The sequence below is a fragment of the Cervus elaphus genome, chromosome 21, assembly GCF_910594005.1.
Source record: "Cervus elaphus chromosome 21, mCerEla1.1, whole genome shotgun sequence".
Lineage (NCBI taxonomy): Eukaryota > Metazoa > Chordata > Mammalia > Artiodactyla > Cervidae > Cervus > Cervus elaphus.
Genome location: NC_057835.1, coordinates 5,784,135 through 5,800,769, shown reverse-complemented (window position 1 = coordinate 5,800,769; position 16,635 = coordinate 5,784,135). Strand labels below are relative to the sequence as shown.

Genomic DNA, 16,635 nt, shown 5'->3' with positions numbered 1-16,635 from the left:
CCCTTCCTGAGCCTTCCACTCTGGCCTGCAGCTGTCAGGCCGGCTGCCTGGTGGGCTGTGCCGTGGGCAGTGGGCCCGGGTACAGGAAATACACCTGAGGAGGCGGAGCGGCTGGGGAGGCCACAGCACTGGTCCCAGCCGGGCGGTGGGCAGCCAACAGGAGGGGCCCAGCACCCACTTTGTCGGGAGCGCCCCGCGCAATGGATACACCTGCCCACCTCCTGTCCTGCTGGTGTCTGCCTCACAGTCTGGGGTCCCCTCCGCTACTATGGAGGGAAGCGTAGGGAGGTCAACTGGATGGGAAGGACAAACACCTGATTCTCCATCAGTCTCCCGTCTGTCCAGGCAGGGGAGGGAGAATTGAACCTCGGTCCTCCCATCATCAGAGGTTCCTCTGCCCCTCTGTGGTGGAGCCAACTGTGGGAGTCAAGGGCAGCATATGGAGGAGGTGGGGGAGGCCTTGGTGGCCTCCAGGCTGCACCCTGGTGCCTGCTCCTCCTGCCAGCCTTGGCCAGGAGGAGGAGCCGAGCAGGGGGCTCAGCCCCGGCCCAGGGCGCCCGGCCGGGCAGGTTGCTGCCCCAGCTCTGCGGGCTCCTCACTGTCAGCACTCAGCCCAGGGGCCTCGGCCTCCCCCACCCCAACCCACGCGGCTCCTCCAGGGCCGTGGCTGAGGCCTGCACCGAATCCCACGGGGCCAGCTGGAGGAAGCAAGCGGGCCCACAGGGGGCCCCTCAGCTTCCTGCTGGGCTGGGGGCCCATTCTTCGCAGTCAGGTCTGAGCTCGGTCTCCGCCAGCCTGCTGAACTAGCACAGGTCAGGCCCCAGAGACAGGGCTCGGGGCCCTGGGCGGTGGTGCCAGCAATCAGCGCAGGACGACGGGAGCCCTGCTCTGTTGGACAGCGGGCCCCTGTGCGCTGACGCCAGGCGGGCTCCGCACCACGGCCCCCCTGCCTGGCTCTCGTCATCTGTGGGACCTCGTCTCGGCCTTGGGGGGGCAGTGTCCGTCCCCCCTGAGCCGGGGAGGGCCCAGGGGCCTCCTCTGGTCAGTGGGACCCTCGAGGAGGCAGTGTGCGCAGAGGCCCGCGCTGCCCCCGTCAGCCAGTACGGGACAGCGCTCTTCCCACCAGGGCCAGAAGAAGCAGCGGGACGATGAGCGGCCATGCAGCCGACTCCCCTGCGGTCAACTGCAGAAGGCGTGTGGGGCTGCGGGCAGGGGAGCCCGAAGGCGCCCCGCCTACGGGGTGGTTTGTGGTGCAGATCCCGGGCAGCAGCCGACTGACTGACGGGAATGGAGGCAGGCGGGGGCAGAGGCACCCCAAGAGCGAGGCTGTGGGCAGGTGCTCGAGGGGAGCACACCCCACTTGCCTGGGGGTGAGGGGCAGATATCCTGAGCGGCCTGGCTCTGCTCCAGGCCTTGGCAGTGGGGGGCTACCAGCCGGGGCTGCATCCTGTCAGGGCCCCGGGCTGAGGCCATCACTCTCAGCCAGCTCGCCCAGGTGCCCTGGGACTGGAGACAGCTCAGGGGGCGATGAGCTGTGCCCTCTGTCTGGCGGCCCTGGCCCAGCCCCCGGCCCTACTCTGGCCCAGCTGCTCTCCCGAGGCCCCGGGGCAGGGGCTCTGGAGGAGAGTTCTGCTTGGGGGAGGCCCTCTGGCCCCAGCCTGGCACCTCCAGTCCCCAGGGCCTGCCTGGGCCTCTCCCAACCGCAAAGCACACTGGCCTGGCCATGGGGAACAGGCAGCCTCAGCCCTGAGCCACCCGGGGCGGCAGGCGAAGGGCCCACGTACCCGCCCAGAGGCCGGGCCAGGTGGGCGGCGGGGGCTGGAGGAGGCTCTGGGGCATACCCCTCACCTTTCCCTCCACCTCAGGCCTCCAGGCCCTCTGGAGTCGCACCTGGGGGAGGCTCTGGGACCCCTGGGCCCTGTGCGTCCACCTGCACTGTGCTCAGCAGGCAAGGCAGCAGAGGCAACGGTCGGGACAGCCAAGCAAACACAGGACAGAACCTTTATTGCTGAACACAAAGTACCCGCCAGGGAGGCCCACCCAGCAGTCTCTCCTGCAGCAGGAGGCCTGCAGGAGGACAGGGTAGGCATCGCACGGGGGAGCCCTGCCGGGCACCCCCTGGGACAAGGCTGAAGGCCCAGGGGTGGGGAGGTGGTGGGGCCCAGCCTGAGGGGGGCCAGGCATGGGCACTGGTCACACAGGGCTGAGAGCCAGGCAGGCAAGGGGACTGCCCTGCTGCCTCCGGGGGCACTCCGTGGCAGGTGGCCCCTCGTCTGGGGCGGTGGCAGACGGAGCCTCCTTCCTCTCGGGACAGGGCTGAGGTAGGCGCGGGCTGGCCCCCTGGGCCCTCACAGACGCGGCTTGATGTGCAGCGACTTCCCTGTTCCAAGAAGGCCAAAGGTCAGGCATAGGAGGGCCCCCTCAAGGCCTCTGGGTCAGGGCTCGCTGGAAACTGGAAGGGGGCTGGGACACCACCCACTGCATGGCCCAGGGTCCCGCATGGAGCAGGCCCAGGCCTGGCCCTGGGCAGGGGGCGGCCCCGCAGGAGCTCAGCAGCCTGCAGCTGAGCTGTGAGCACCGGGAGCCGGCGGCCTGCACACACAGCTCAGGCTCACACCCGGACGGGTGTCTGGCGCTGCCAGACAGCGCCTTCCACACAGAAAGCCAGGGTGTGTGCGAGCAGCTGCTGGGGGCCAGGGCCCCGCAGACCGGCCGGGGCTGCAGGGCTAGGGTGGGAGAGGCTTCCCAGGACCGAGCAGGCTGCCGCCCTTGGCCCCACGCCCACTGGGCACCCCGGTGCCTCTCCCCACCGAGGACACTCCTGGAGACCTCACAGGCTGGCAAACCAGCTGCCCACAGGCCAGCATTGTCCGCGTGCCCCCTGCAAGCTCGCGTCTCCTCCTAGGACCCCACTGCAGGGCCAAGGACCCCAGTCACCTGCTCAGCCAGCCAGAGCCCCGGGCCCCTCAGCCTGCCCCTCAGGCCCCCAGGAAGCCGGCAAGGCCTGGGCAGGGAAGGACGGCCACTGGGCCCCAGCCGTGGAGGTTGACAGTCACCTGCCCCGCAACCCTGCTTGCTGCCTCTGATTCTAGGGCTGGTTGCAGGGTTCCCCGACGTAATTAAAGAACGAAAATTAAAACGCTGGTGGCTTGGGGCTATCTGCTCCTTCCTCCCGCCCTCAGGGCATCCTGGCCACGGAGGGCCTGGCCGCAGCTCGGTGCCCCTGGCTTGGGGGCTCAGCAGGCGGCGTGTAAGCTCGCTCAGCAGAGCTGGGAGAGGAGGCTGCAGCAAGCATCTCACGTTAACATTACGACCGTGAAATATGACAATAAAATGATAGCCGTATGGTCGCAAATTTGCAGCCCGCCGAGCTGCGTGGGGTTTATCGTCACTCAAACGCGCAGAGAGCTGTAAAATGTTTACAGAAAGGGTCGTTTGCAGCCATAAAATCCTCTTTTCTCTCCTAAACAAGGCTGAGTGGAGCCATTTACCAAGCCCCAAATGTTCATCGGGGGAGAGGAAACATCTGTTCTCTCCAGGAGTGTGCGGTGATCTTCCAGAACAAATTAACAGAAATGGGTGCTTTCTAATTAAATCAGCCCTCGGCTGGGCAGTCTGTGAGCGGCGCTCTGTGCCTGCACCTTGCGCCCGCCCTGTGGGCCCGCAGGCGCGCACCTGCCATGCCAGAGAACATGCCGCTGGCTCCCCAGGACCAGCGGGCCCCCCAGGCTGACCCACAGGCCTGAGGTGCGCGCGGCCAGAGGTGGGCTGCCTACCTGAGTCCTTGGAGGGGGCGCTCCTGGGAGCCCGGGCCGTGAGCTGGCCTCCAGGACTGGGCGAGGACTGCAGGGCGATGAAGGAGGGCAGCTTGGAGAGGCCGCTGGAGCCCGCTCCCGCCAAGACCGAGGCCGCCTGCAGAGACAGCTCCTCTGGCTCCAAGGACAGGGAAGCCGAGGGGGGGCAGGCGGAGGAGCGGGAGGGGGAGGAGGAGGGAGAGGAGGAGGAGGAGGGAGAGGAGGAGGAGGGAGAGGAGGAGGAGGAGGGGGAAGCTGCAGCTAACACCCGCGGGGAGGAAGGGGGCGAGATCGAGCCAGCAGCCGTGGAGCTGGGGGGACTGGACATCCGTCTGGCAGGGCGCAGGGTGGCCGAGGGCTTCCTGCAGGAACGGGAAAGGAGCAGGGTGTCAGGGGGGCGGCGTGGGGCAGGCGGGGTCCAGAGGGTGCTGGTCCACCACCTGCACACCGCCCGTCCCTCCCCACCCACTCCCGCCCAGCAGCTATCAGGCATTGCCACGCAGGTTCAAGGCGGGCCTGTGGGCCCAAGGACAGGCTGGTGACACTTCAGGGCCTCCAGCGGCTGCATGCTGACGCTGTCCTCGCCTCCTGGAGCCTTCCCTGTCCACACGGGCTCCCACACGTGCAGGCAGGGGAGCACACCGTGAGGCCCAGCCACAAGCATCGCCCAGGACCTCCCCTGCCCGGAGAGTGGGGTGGGTCAAGGATGCTCTTGGCTTGTCCAGCCTGAGGACCGGGGGTGGGGCACCTCTGGAGGTCACTTCCCCATCTTTGGGGGCATGAAGCCCCCAGATTGGGCGGGGGTGCAGGGCTCCCTCCTGCCCCCACCCCGAGCCTACACATGCCACACCAACAGTCCCCGTCACCTGGGCCCGTGGCTGGTGGAAGCCCTGCTCCTGGGGGGCGTGCTGCTGGGCTCCGGGGCCGTGGGGGTGGCGGCCCGCCGGCCCGGGCGCCTCGGGCCGCGGTGGAGCAGCTGGCACTGGGCGCCGCGGGGGCACGCGCCCCTGCGGGAGAAGTCGGGGCACAGCAGCGTGTGCTTCTTCTTGCACTGTGGGAGAAGGGGCGCAGCTGGGCGAGCCGGTGGGGCCTCGGCACCACGTGGAGGCCCCGCCCGCTCCGCCCAGTGGGGCTCAAGCTGAAGCGTTCCTGCTGGGGGGCTGAGGTCCTCAGGCCAGAGAGGCCCCAGGGCGCGGTCAGTCTGAGGCTCAAGGGCACTGCCCTGGTTGTACCAGCACCACCCAGCCTGGCCCTGGGCCTGGACTGAGGCTGGGGTGGGGATTCCCAGGGCGCTACCCCCTTCTCCTGACAGCAGCCCACCTGTCCTGGCAGAGGACCAGGGTGGGGGCACCCCACGGGGGGTGCACCGTCAGGCAGGTCAGGGAAACAGGTGGCCTCAGCTCTGCCCACCAGGCCCACAGGGAGCATAGAGCCTGGACCCAAGGCCTGCCTCTCCATAGCCCCCCTGCCCCCACGGTGGGAACTGAAGCCCTGCCGTGTGCCTGCTTCTTGCCTGGTCCTCCTAGAGGAGGGGGCCTATTCTCCCACCCCTAACAGCTGGCTCAGTGGGCACCACCCAGGAGGAGGAAGCCACCTTCATGCTGACCAGGTGACAGGTGACATGCCTGAAAGAGACCCAGATGGAAACCTCTGCAAGTAGAACCCAAACCCACCCAAAACCACCCTGTGTGCACTCAGGCGCTCCATCGTGTCTGACTGTGTGACCCCATGAACTGTAGCCCACCAGGCTCCTCTGTCCATGGGATCTCCAGGCAAGAACACCCGGAGTCAAGTTTAAAACCAGCCCTGGTGCCTGAGCAGCTCGAGGGTGCCCCCTGGCACAGCCACTGGAAGTGTCATGGCAACAGCCTCAAGACCACTTCCAAAAAAAAAAAAAAAAACCACTTCCTTCTGGACCCGTCACCCCCACTGGGCACATGTCCTCTGAGCCCCAGATGTCGGCCTGGCTCCCAGCACCCCAAAGCCGGCCGAGGACCCCACGGAGACTGTGCCCATTCCGTGAGCAGGATCTGGGCACTGACCCCATTCTCGTCCCCACACCTGGCCCTCGGCTGCCACGCAGGAACCAGAGGCCCTTCACACTGGTGCCTGGGGCTGGTGTTAAGACAGGCAGTTAGCACCCCTGCACCCAGATGGCTACCCCTCCCTGTGCTGGGCAGACCCAGCCCTGCTCCCCAACACCTGCTCCCCCAGCCCTGGAGCCAAGGGCCCTCTGCACTGAATCCCAGTGGTCCCCTCGGTGGCACATGCTGCAGCGGGGCCTCCTGGGGAACGAGGGGAGTCTGGGCAGGCAGAGGGATGGGCAGGCCCTCTGGGCGAAGAGCCCACGCTGGGCTGGGTGCAGAGAGGTGGCTGGAGGGTGCTCGCTGTGCCGTCCTGTGGTGGCCCTCAGCCCAGTGGCTCAACAGGAGCGACACACGGGAGGCGGGACCCAGCACAGAGGGACCCGGTAAAAGGCAGCACCTCGGTTTCCTCCCTGACTGCACAATGACATCTGTGAGCTACTGGGTCACATAAACTCATTCCAGCTGTTTCTGTCTCCCTTTCTTCTGGCGGCACTAGAAACTGTGGAATCCCACATGCGGTTCACATCCGGTTGACTGTGGGACTAGAGATGGCTGGTCTGAACTGACTGTCCTCCCAGAACAACCGAAATCTAGGCTTAAACGTAAAGAACTTTCTGAAATCATCCAAGAACTACTGAGCAGGTGCAATGATGGAGGAAAGTCTACACAGAGATGTGGTGGGTGCAGGGCTGGTCTCAGACCTCAGAGGCCCCCTGCCATCCTTAGAGAAAGGTTACTGAGGAAAAAGCAAACCCAGCACCCCTGCCCCTGCCCCATGCGCCCCGTAGAGCTGGAAATAAGGAAAATTCCTGGGATTATAGACTGCCAGGCTCTTCTGTTCATGGAATTCCCCAGGCAAGAATACTGGAGTGGGTTGCCATTTCCTTCTCCAGGGGATCCTCCCGACCCAGGGATCGAACTCGGGTCTCCTGCATTGCAGGCAGACGCTTTACCATCTGAACTACTAGGGAAGCCCGGAAATAAAGAAAGTCACTGCTAAATAATGCGTCAGTCAGTCAAGAAGCAACAGAAATTAGGTGATATTTAAATGACAACACTAAAACAACCCATCAAAGTTGATGGACTAGAGCTAAAGGAGTGCTTGGAGCAAAGCCCTCAGCCTCAGAGTCTTACATTAGCAAAGAGGAAACACCTCAAGTCAGGGCAAAACAGAAAAATAAATAAAAGAAAGCAGACAGAAGGACACAGAGAGAAAAGGAACATATAAACTATATTAGGAATGACAAAAGTGTCGTTAACTTTTGGTGCTGCAGAAGGTGATACAATGAACAAATTTTATGCCAATAAATTTGAAAACACAGACAAAATCTACAAATTCTAGAAAAACTGCCAAAAACTGACATTAAATCTAAATGAATATTTCTATGACCATAAAGGAATTTGAATCAGTAGTTAAAAAAATAAGGCAAGTGCCAGCCCAGGGTTTCACGGTGGTTCTACCAGATATTCAAGAATGCACCACCAACTTCCCATGAACCGGCCCACAAAAGAGGAGAGCAGAGACCACTCAGCTCAGTCTACTCAGCCGAAGGGGTCTTAAAACTGGAGCCTGATCACAGCAAGATGATCAAACAACCTTCAGGCCAACTGCATGAACAACAATCCACAAGTTCTATGCAAATCATAAATAAACTGAGTCCTGAAATGTGTAAAAAGGCCATGTCAGGACCAAGCTGAGGTTATCTCAGGAATGCAAGGTTAGTTTAACGTTAGAAAATCAGGGAATCGAAATTAGCACATTAGCAACCTAAGAGAAAGGAATCACATGATCACCTTGAGAGGCAAGAAAGAAGAGCTTCATAAAATTCAGCATCAACTCAAAGTTTAGCAAATTAGCGATAAAAGGGAGCTTTCTTAGCTTGATATAGAACCTTCTAGAAACCATCATCATCACTCACCAAGGGGTGCAGCTGGAGGCCCACGGCCGTGAGTTACTATCTCACTGGGCTTATCGGCAGGGCAGAAAAAGAAAAGGCATTTAAACTCAAAAGGAAGAAAACACGGTCATTATTTGGAAAAGATATGATTGTTTATGTAGAAAAACCCAAAAGACTAAGTCCCATGGATAAATTACTACAATTATTAATATAATTTAGCAAGACTGATGGAAACAAAATCAATATTAAAAATCATATGTCCATAACCAATGAACAGTGAGAAAATAACATTTAAAAACTAGCTCTTTATAATAATAATAAAAAATGTGACAGAAATAAACTTAACAGAGGTAAGACAAGCAAGAATTTTATCAAACGTCAAAGGAGAGTCTGTGTCACGAGAGACAGAGCCTTGATCATAGACAGGAGACTGACTGTAGAGACCGGTGAGACCAGTTCTCACCAAACTAAGGCACAGGTTCAAGACAACCCGAATTCAAATTCCATCTCTAAAAACCTTACCTGGAATTTAAAATACATTTCCGGAAGGATAAATGGGCAAGAATAGTTAAAATAGCCACAAGGAAGAAAAAAGTGAAGGAATCTGCTTCCTTGTTATGACTTATCCCAAAGCTCAAACAACTGACAGAGGTCCCTGTAGTCAAAGCTGTGGTTTTTCCAGGAGTCATGTATGGATGTGAGAGCTGGACCACAAGGCTGAGCACTGAAGAACTGATGCTTCTGAACTGTGGTGCTGGAAAAGACTCTTGAGAGTCCCTTGGACTGCAGGGCGATCAAACCAATCAATACTAAAGGAAATCAACCCTGAATATTCATTGGAAGGACTCATGTTGAAGCTGAAGCTCCAGTACTTATCCATCCACCTGATGCCAAGAGCCAACTCGTTGGAAAAGGCCCTGATGCTGGGAATGACTGAAGGCAGGAGGAGAAGGGGATGACAGAGGATGAGTTGGTTGGATGGCATCACTGACTCAATGCACATCAATCTGAGCAAGCTCCAGGAGACAGTGATCGACAGGGATGCCCAGTGTGCTGTAGTCCATGGGGCCGCAAAGTCAGACACAACTGAGCGACTGAACAGCAGCAACCTGGGGCTATCTAAATAAGACCCAGACTCGTGGGACAGCCAAGAAAGAGTCCAGGTTTCAGCAGGAACTGATTCCATACCAAGAGCTGCTGGCATGGGGACAGTGCATGTGGTGGGCTGACTATAAAGTTACAGGCAGATTTTATACTGTGTTGGGGGTGCGGTGGTATTCAAGGGTCAACTGTATAGTACAGAGATTGAATCAGGTAATCATAAAACCTCCCAACCAAGAAAAGCCCAAGACTAGATGGTTTCAACAGGTGAATCATACTAAACATGTAAAGAATTAATACCTATTCTTTTCAAATTCCTCCAAAAACACAGAAGATGAGAGAATACTTCCGAACACAAACAAATCTCACACACAGCCAAAACAATCTACAAGGCTAGCCTTACCTTGATTCCAAAAGCATACAGAGATACTATAAGAAAAGGAAATTATAGATCGACATTATTATGAATACAGATGTCAAAATCCTCAACAAAATACTACAAAACTAGACTAGTGGCGTATTAAAAAGATTATATACTATGATCCAGTGGGATTTATTCTCAGAATGCAAAGATGGTTCAACATCCAAAAATCAATCAATATACTTGTGGTCAGTATGTCTGATTGACCATCTTAATAGAATGAAGGGGAAAAAACCCACATGATCATCTCAACTGATACAAAAAAGATTTGGGCAAATACTATAAGATTCCACCTATGTTAAATACCTAGAATAGGCACATTCATGGAGACAAAATGTTGATTTGTGGTTGCCAGGAGGTGGAGAGACGGGGGAACACGGAGTCATTGCCATGCGTTTAGAGATTGTTTGGGGTGATGAAAAAGTTTTGGAAACAGATAGTGGTGGTTGTATAATATTGTCAGTGTAATTAACACCACTGAACTGTACACTTAAAAATGGCAAATTCTGCTAAAATTAAAAATGTAATACACAAAACCCACAGTACTGTGCACTTAAATGGGTGATTTGTATGGGATGTGAATTCTATCTCAGTAAAGCTGTTAAGATTAGAAAAGACTGATGCTGGAAGAACTGAAGGCAGGGGGAGAAGGGAACGACAGAGGATGAGATGGTTGGATGTTATCACCGACTTGATGGACATGAGTTTGAGTAAACTCCAGGAGTTGGTGATGGACAGGGAAGCCTGGCGTGCTGCATTCCACGGGGTCACAGAGAGTCAGACCCGATTCAGCAACTGAACTGAACTGACACGGAGACACTGTCTGTGATTTCAAAGGAAGACGTCCAGAGGACAAGGAGCTTCTGCAGGGCAGGCGGTGGCGGGGGTGGGCCACTGACACACGCGGGGGACAGAGAGATGAGGCAGTTGTGGAGAACCGGCCAGGGACCACGAGGGTGGGGGGAGTCCCTGTCGCTACAGAGGCACCTGTGGATGATACCCATGCTCAGGTCTGCTCTGCTCCAGGAGGGCCTGGAGAGGTGAGCCCTAGCTGCAGCGCGCACCCAGACCGCGAGTTTCAAACCAAGGATGGGGCCAGGGGGCCTGGAGGTGCGGCGCTCCAGGCCAAGGCAGGGGCGGGCCTCCGGCCAGAAAGCGCCCTGGGGGCTGTGTGGGCAGCATGGGTCTGCGAGGAGTCCTTGGCCCACAGTGCCACAGACACCTGAGTGGGCAGGCCGGGGCGGAGGGCAGCACTGGTGACGCAGGGGCCGGTGCTCCGTGCTGGGCAATCATCTGGAAGACCAAGCAGCAGCGCTGTAACACTGCCCTCGGTGTCTCCTCGACACACGCGCGGACTCGGCAGCAGCGCCAGGAGTGGCAGAGCAAGCGTGAGGCAGTCGCTGGGACATCCGGCGGCTCACAGAAGGCTGGCCGTGTCCCCGAGTGTCTGAGAGTCCGGAGGGACAAACTGAGGAGCAGCTGACCATTGAGCCCCAGACCCAGGAGTAGAGTGTGGCCCCTTAAGATGAAGGACAGGGATCTATTCCAGCTTAAATTATTCACAAGAAAAGGGGACGCGTGTCTTTAACAAGCCAGCGCTTTATGAAGCAAGGTTAACAATTCCACTTGATTCAGTGGAATATTATAAACTCTCTGGGGCCCATCTGAGGACTTCCACTTCAGGAGCAAGGTGACGACTCAGCACTTTTTATATCATTTAGAGAATAAAATTAACCCTCGCCAGCCCAGGCTGCTGCCTCCACCCCTGCTGGATCCGGCCTGCTCAGCGCTTTTCCCATCTATAATTACAAGCCGCTATCCATCATGTGGCAGCCACGCAGCGCCCACACGCCGAAACGCACGCAGTAAGCACTTCCACTAATAGAAGCAGAACTTAAATATCGCCTTGATATTTTCATTTACATTGGAATCTTTTACAATAATCACCCACAGCCTCCGTGGGGGTCCTGCGCCCCCGCCCCACCCCCCTGGGCTGCTCTGGAGCCGCCAGCCGGGCCCCACCTCTGCAGGAGGGGCCTCCTCGGGGCCAGCAGGGGAGCAGCGGTGCTCCCGCCGTGCTCCCCACAGGGCGAAGCCCGGCCGGGACGGAGAGCTGGCCTGCAGAGACGTGCACTCCCCGGGCTCAGGGCCCGGCCTGCGCCCCCAGGGCAGCCACAGGCCCCGAGGCAGGGTGGTCACTCACGAGCACCCGTGGCCTGTGGACGAGGAGGCAGCGAGGCGTGCTGAGGCCCCTGGGCTGGTGAGGAGGCCCCCCCTCGGGCACCGGGACCTGCTGCCCAGGGTGGGTGGGGTCTTCCCCGGAGCAGCGGGGCTGAAGCAGGTGGGGAGGACAGGCCCCCAAGGCAGGGTGGGCCTGGCCCCCGGCGCCCCCCACCCCAGGCCCCTTACCTTGGCGCCCAGAGGACAGTAGCCTCTGAGGAAGTCGGTGCAGACCTCCGCCTTGCGGGACACGTACACGTGGCTGTAGGGGCAGTTGCTGTTGCTGCAGACGCCCTTCAGGAAGTAGGAGCAGACGGGCATCTGCGGGGCGGAGGCAGTGAGGCCCAGGGCAGCACCCCGGCCGCTCTCCGTGCCCCGCCTCAGGCAGGGCCCACCCAGGGCTCCACCACCGGGCGTGAGCCACACAGACTGGCCCATCCCGACGTGGGACCCCCAGCCTCCCCGGGGGCAAGGCCGCCCGGGCTTGCGGTCACGTGAGGACAGAGACGGTGACCCAGCCAGCGGGATGGCTCAGGCCCAGATGTGCTGTCCCCAAGTCCGCCACCTGCCCCGAGCCTGCCTGCTCTGGGCTGCGGGGCTGTGGGGGCCTGGAGGGGGCCGGCACCCAGAAGAGCAGGGCAGGGGAAGAGGGAGGCAGCGTGCGGGTGCTCCAGCGGGATGACGGCCTACAGGGCCTGACATCCAGCAGGCTTTCCAGCTGCCCGACAGGTGGGCACCTGGCAGCGTCCGTGAGCTGGAGCAACCCTTGTGGGGGCTCTGCTGGCACTGACCAGGGGCGGGCACCATAGGGGCCTGGCAGGGGGCAGGCCGGCCCAGGGGAGACCTGGCGGGGGACACAGGTGGGCAGCCCACCTCCGCCTGCAGGCCAGCCTCCTGGGGTGGGGGAACCCTGCCAGGAGCTCACACAGCTGTGGCCCTGCAGGTCTCACGCTGCGCGCCTCTCCCGGCCCCTCCCTGCGCTGTCAGCCCTGCCTGCCCCATCCATGTGGTGCCCACTGCACCCACCGGGCGCTCTCCTGCCTCCAGAGGACACACAGGGGCTTCACTTTTCTGGAAGGAGGTAGGGGAGCTGGGGGTGGTGGGGGGTATGACTGTAGCCGAGGAGGGAAGGAGGGAGGAAGCAGAGAAACAAAGGGTGATTTAGCGAGGAGAGTTTATTTTTAATTGTCTTTTAACTGCAGCGCAGAAGGGAGCGGCCGGCCTGGGGCTGGCGGAGCCACGGCTGCAGACAATTCCCTTAATGTGCGTTTTGATACAGGGCCCAAATTAGCGCTAATAAAAAGGGATAATAAAGCCAACTCTTGCACCAAACGGAACTCCTCCTAGCTGTCAGCGCCGCTATCAAGAGGAAACTGCATTCTCATTTCAATTAACCTTGTTTGCACCCAGCACGTCCACACAAATAACAATAACATTAATTCAGGGCGCTGGTGCGGGGCGTCCTCCTCAGACAGCTCAGAGCCTGTGCTGGCTCCAAAGCCGGAGTTAATGAACCCGAAACTCGACGTGAATTTCCAAATTGCTCACAACAGAGTTTCGAAGCTCTATTAGGGAGAAAAATGCTGATTCTTCCCAAGTCCCTCAAGGGGAAAAGCTGTAGCAGCAGCAGCGCCTCCCCGGGCCCGCCACAACCCCCGCTCGGGGCTGGCAGGACACCAGCAGCCGCCACAGACCCCTGACTTCAGCTGCCCGGACAGGGGGGCTGACACAGCTGTGCGCCTCCCTCTCCCACCGCTGGCGCACCTGGTGGGGGGCCCCCCACTGGGCGTGTGGGGGATGGGAGAGGGGAGAGGGGCCCAGGTGAGCCTAGCAGGGTGGAGGGGCAGAGCCTTGGGGCTGCGCCAGCCCCAGGTAAGGGGGGACGCTCACCTTCTCCTTAGAGACGTGGTGGGAGAAGGGGCAGGTCCCGTCCGTCTTCTTGCAGGTGCCCCGGACAAACCTGCGCACACAGGGCGGGTCTGAGGGATGGAGCCTCGGACAGCCCTGGCCCCACGCCGCCCCGGGCCCGCCTTGGGGTGGGGGCGCACCTGGTGCACACGGCCACCTTCTCAGGGTCGTGAACGTAGGGACAGCGCTCGCCACGGTTGCACCGGCCGAAGCGGTTGTAGTACATGCAGTACTCCTCCTTCCGCCGTCGCCGCCGCTGCCGCGCCTGCCGCACGATGGCCAGGCTGCGCTGCACGGCCCGGCTAGGGGCAGGGAGAGAGCTGTGAGCCCCAGCAGGCCAGGAGGCCGGGGAGCCCCCCAACCCCGAGGCACATACCTGGCCAGGGAACGGCTGCAGCTGCCGGCAGGGTCCATGCGGCCTGTGGGAGGAGAGGCTGGGTCACTCCAGGCCCACCGCCCAGGGCTCTGCCCTCCCCCTGCTCACCAGCCAGGCCACCCCGGCCAGGGCAGGGAAGAAGCCAAGGGGAGCCGGCAGAGGCCACCCTGGTGTCTGGCCAGTGGTCCTGCCTCAAAGCGGGTGGTCACAGGAACAGGAGGTGGCCTCCCTGCCACCTCCCTCTGCTTGGAGCAGAGCCCAGGGACATGGGACCCGAGTGGGGTCTCAGAATGCCACTCGGTTTTGCAGCAGCTAAGAAGGACTTGTTTAAAGCACTGTAAAATAGAAGCTAAGAAACGTATGGCCACAAATGCTGAAATCCTCCACAAAAGCTGAAACCCACCGGAAGATGGGTGTCCCCTGCCTGGAAACCAGGATGGCCTGAGGAGCAGGCTGCGGGCTGACCTGCCTCACGTGGCACCCCGCTCCTGAAACTGTGGAGGCACCCCGCAAGACACTCCTCAAAACCCCAAGTGCGCAGACCAAGCAGGGCCTCTCTGAGGTCACTGACTGTGGCCCGAAGGGGAGTCGTTGACGGTGTGATCCGTGGTGACAGGAAGACAGGTGGACACGCGGCCAGGCTAACCTGCAGCTCCCGCCTGACATTTAGATACCCGGGCAGTCCCCAGGACCAAGGCGGGCAGGCAGGGTGAGAGCTGCTCGGGACAGCCACAGCTCCTCAAAACACACGTGACCCTCCCCAGACCAGATCGGGTTTCCCACAGGAGGCACAAGTGACATCACTCAGAAATTCTAGGGACCTGAGGCGATGACAAAGCATTCCTGGTTTAAAAGGGGACGTCCCCAAGCTGCCCGGCCTGGAGGCGGCCCTGGGGCAGGCCTGGGCAGGTGGCCCCCGCGCCACCTGGAGGGCCCTCCCCCGGCTCACCACAGGGCGCCCAGCGCCACCCCAGGCACGCGCCGGCTGAGCGCTCTGGGCAGCGCCCGCACTGCGCTGCTGGGGCGCTCCTCCGAGCCCCAGTTTCCTCTGGTTAGAAGGCGGCTCCAGGGCTGTACAGCGGAACCCCTGGGAGGGAGGCCGCTCCTGCGGGGGTCCAGGCCCAGGGGGCCGAATTACAGGGTTGAATGGGGGGACACGACATGGAAAGGAGAGGGGTGCCCAGAGCTGAGGGGCCGGCAGGGAGGGGTCGTGGGGCAGCTCCAGGCCGTACTGGACTCTGGTTTCCAGGCAGGGGACACCCATCGTCCAGTGGCAGCGGAGGTCAGTCCAGACGGCACGTGGTGGCCCCCACCTGCTAGCCCGAGGGTGACAGTGCAATCTGATAGCGGTCAGTGAGTGTGGCTTCCCGGCCGCCACCCAGGCCGCCACCCAGCCTGCCAGTGATGCTGGGGCAGCGCCTGCCCCCCAGGGACATCGTCGTCAGAGTTCGCTGGCCTCTGGCGGGTGCTTAGGTTCAGGCCTCTTAAAAAAATGTCAGTGTGGGCCTCGGTAGGGATTTTTACAGGAACGGGAGGATGCACCTTTGCAAATGCTTTGCAGTGTTAAAACATGCACATAAAGTAGCTGGCTTGAGAGGCGCCGAAACGCTCAGCTGGAAACCCTGGCAACCTCGGGGGCAGGGGGGCTGAGCCTTCTGCAGAACTCACGCTTCCTAGGGGTCTTCCCGAAATAGAGCAGCAAGGCCGCCCCACCCCCTCCCAACCCAGGCAGCAGCTCACCGCCCCAGCTGAGGGCCCTGGGGTCCGAGCGCACAGAGGGGCAAGCACCACCAGCTCCCACAGCCCCTGCCCGCCCATGATGCCCTGGAACACGCCACCCTGGGGAAGAGGCGTCCAGGAGTGGCAGAGGTCGCAGGGCAGGGCCTTGGATGCGCAGGGGCAGACTGACCAACCGGTGAGACCCTCTCTCATATGCAGCTCTGCGTGACCCTGCAGCACCCAGAGGGGGCGACAGGTCACAGGTTACAGGTGAGGTGCAGAGACGCCCCCGCCTGCCCAGGGCCCGAAGTGGAAGGCTGGTGGCAGAGAGACTGCCCCCCACAGCCTACGCCTGGGGCCTGAGGCTCAGAACAAACCTGGGAGCCAGCCCCGCAGCGCAGGCTGAGCGAGGGGGCTGGGGCAGGCAGACTGGGGTCTGCTCTACTGCAGGGCCTCGCAGGCTCTTAGGGCTGACCTGTCCTTCCAGGCGAAAGCCTGTGGGGAGTAGGCCCTGGGCTGGGTCCTGCAGGCAGGCAGACTTCAGACCAGGAGGAAGTGCTTGGCTCCAGGGTTCTGGGGAAGTGAGGTGTGCCTGCTAGAAGGCCCTGCCCCTGGAGCTGAGAGACAGGCAGGGCACAGCTCTTCCCCACAAGGCCTGGGATGGTGGGCACCCCGACGGGGCTGAGGCTATGCTGAGAGGCCTGCAGCCAGGAGAGGGGGGATGGAGCCCCCAAGCCCCACAAGGAGGGCTGCACTTTCTTGCTGAAGTCACAGTTCCGTCGACATCAGAGGAGAAAATTTATTTCTTTAATTATTACTCATCTAAGTGAGCTGCTAGTCTGTGGGCATTCCCACAGCTGGGAGCAATCCACCCTCCTTACAGCCAGGAGCTGGCCACCGGATGTGGGTCTAGGCAGCTGGTGCTGTGCTGGCCGGCCTCGTGCCCCCAGGACAGGCTGCCCTGTGGTCTGTGCACCAAACCCCACCTCCCTGCCCCCAGGCTGAGGTGGGGGACTGCCCTAGCTGACTGGTCAGCAGAGCGTGGGCAGCGGCAGCCTGGGGGGGCAGGTGGGCAGGGAGGTGGCTGGGGGGCCAGGGAGAAGGATGGGGA

At 60.6% G+C, this 16,635-nt stretch overlaps 1 protein-coding gene across 1 annotated transcript in view; it reads right to left on the bottom strand.

Annotated features, from left to right (window-relative positions):
• Positions 1 to 1,987: 1,987 nt before the first annotated feature.
• The window catches only part of ZC3H3 (zinc finger CCCH-type containing 3), a 62,210-nt gene continuing 47,562 nt past the window's right edge, over positions 1,988 to 16,635 (bottom strand). Inside the window, exons 6-12 of the mRNA XM_043879609.1 lie at positions 13,806 to 13,848; positions 13,570 to 13,731; positions 13,412 to 13,481; positions 11,711 to 11,842; positions 4,661 to 4,845; positions 3,777 to 4,156; positions 1,988 to 2,380 (exon numbers count right to left, since the gene is read on the bottom strand). Of these exons, the coding sequence (XP_043735544.1) occupies positions 2,349 to 2,380; positions 3,777 to 4,156; positions 4,661 to 4,845; positions 11,711 to 11,842; positions 13,412 to 13,481; positions 13,570 to 13,731; positions 13,806 to 13,848 (1,004 nt within the window). The 3' untranslated portion in view covers positions 1,988 to 2,348. The remainder of the gene's footprint in view (positions 2,381 to 3,776; positions 4,157 to 4,660; positions 4,846 to 11,710; positions 11,843 to 13,411; positions 13,482 to 13,569; positions 13,732 to 13,805; positions 13,849 to 16,635) is intronic.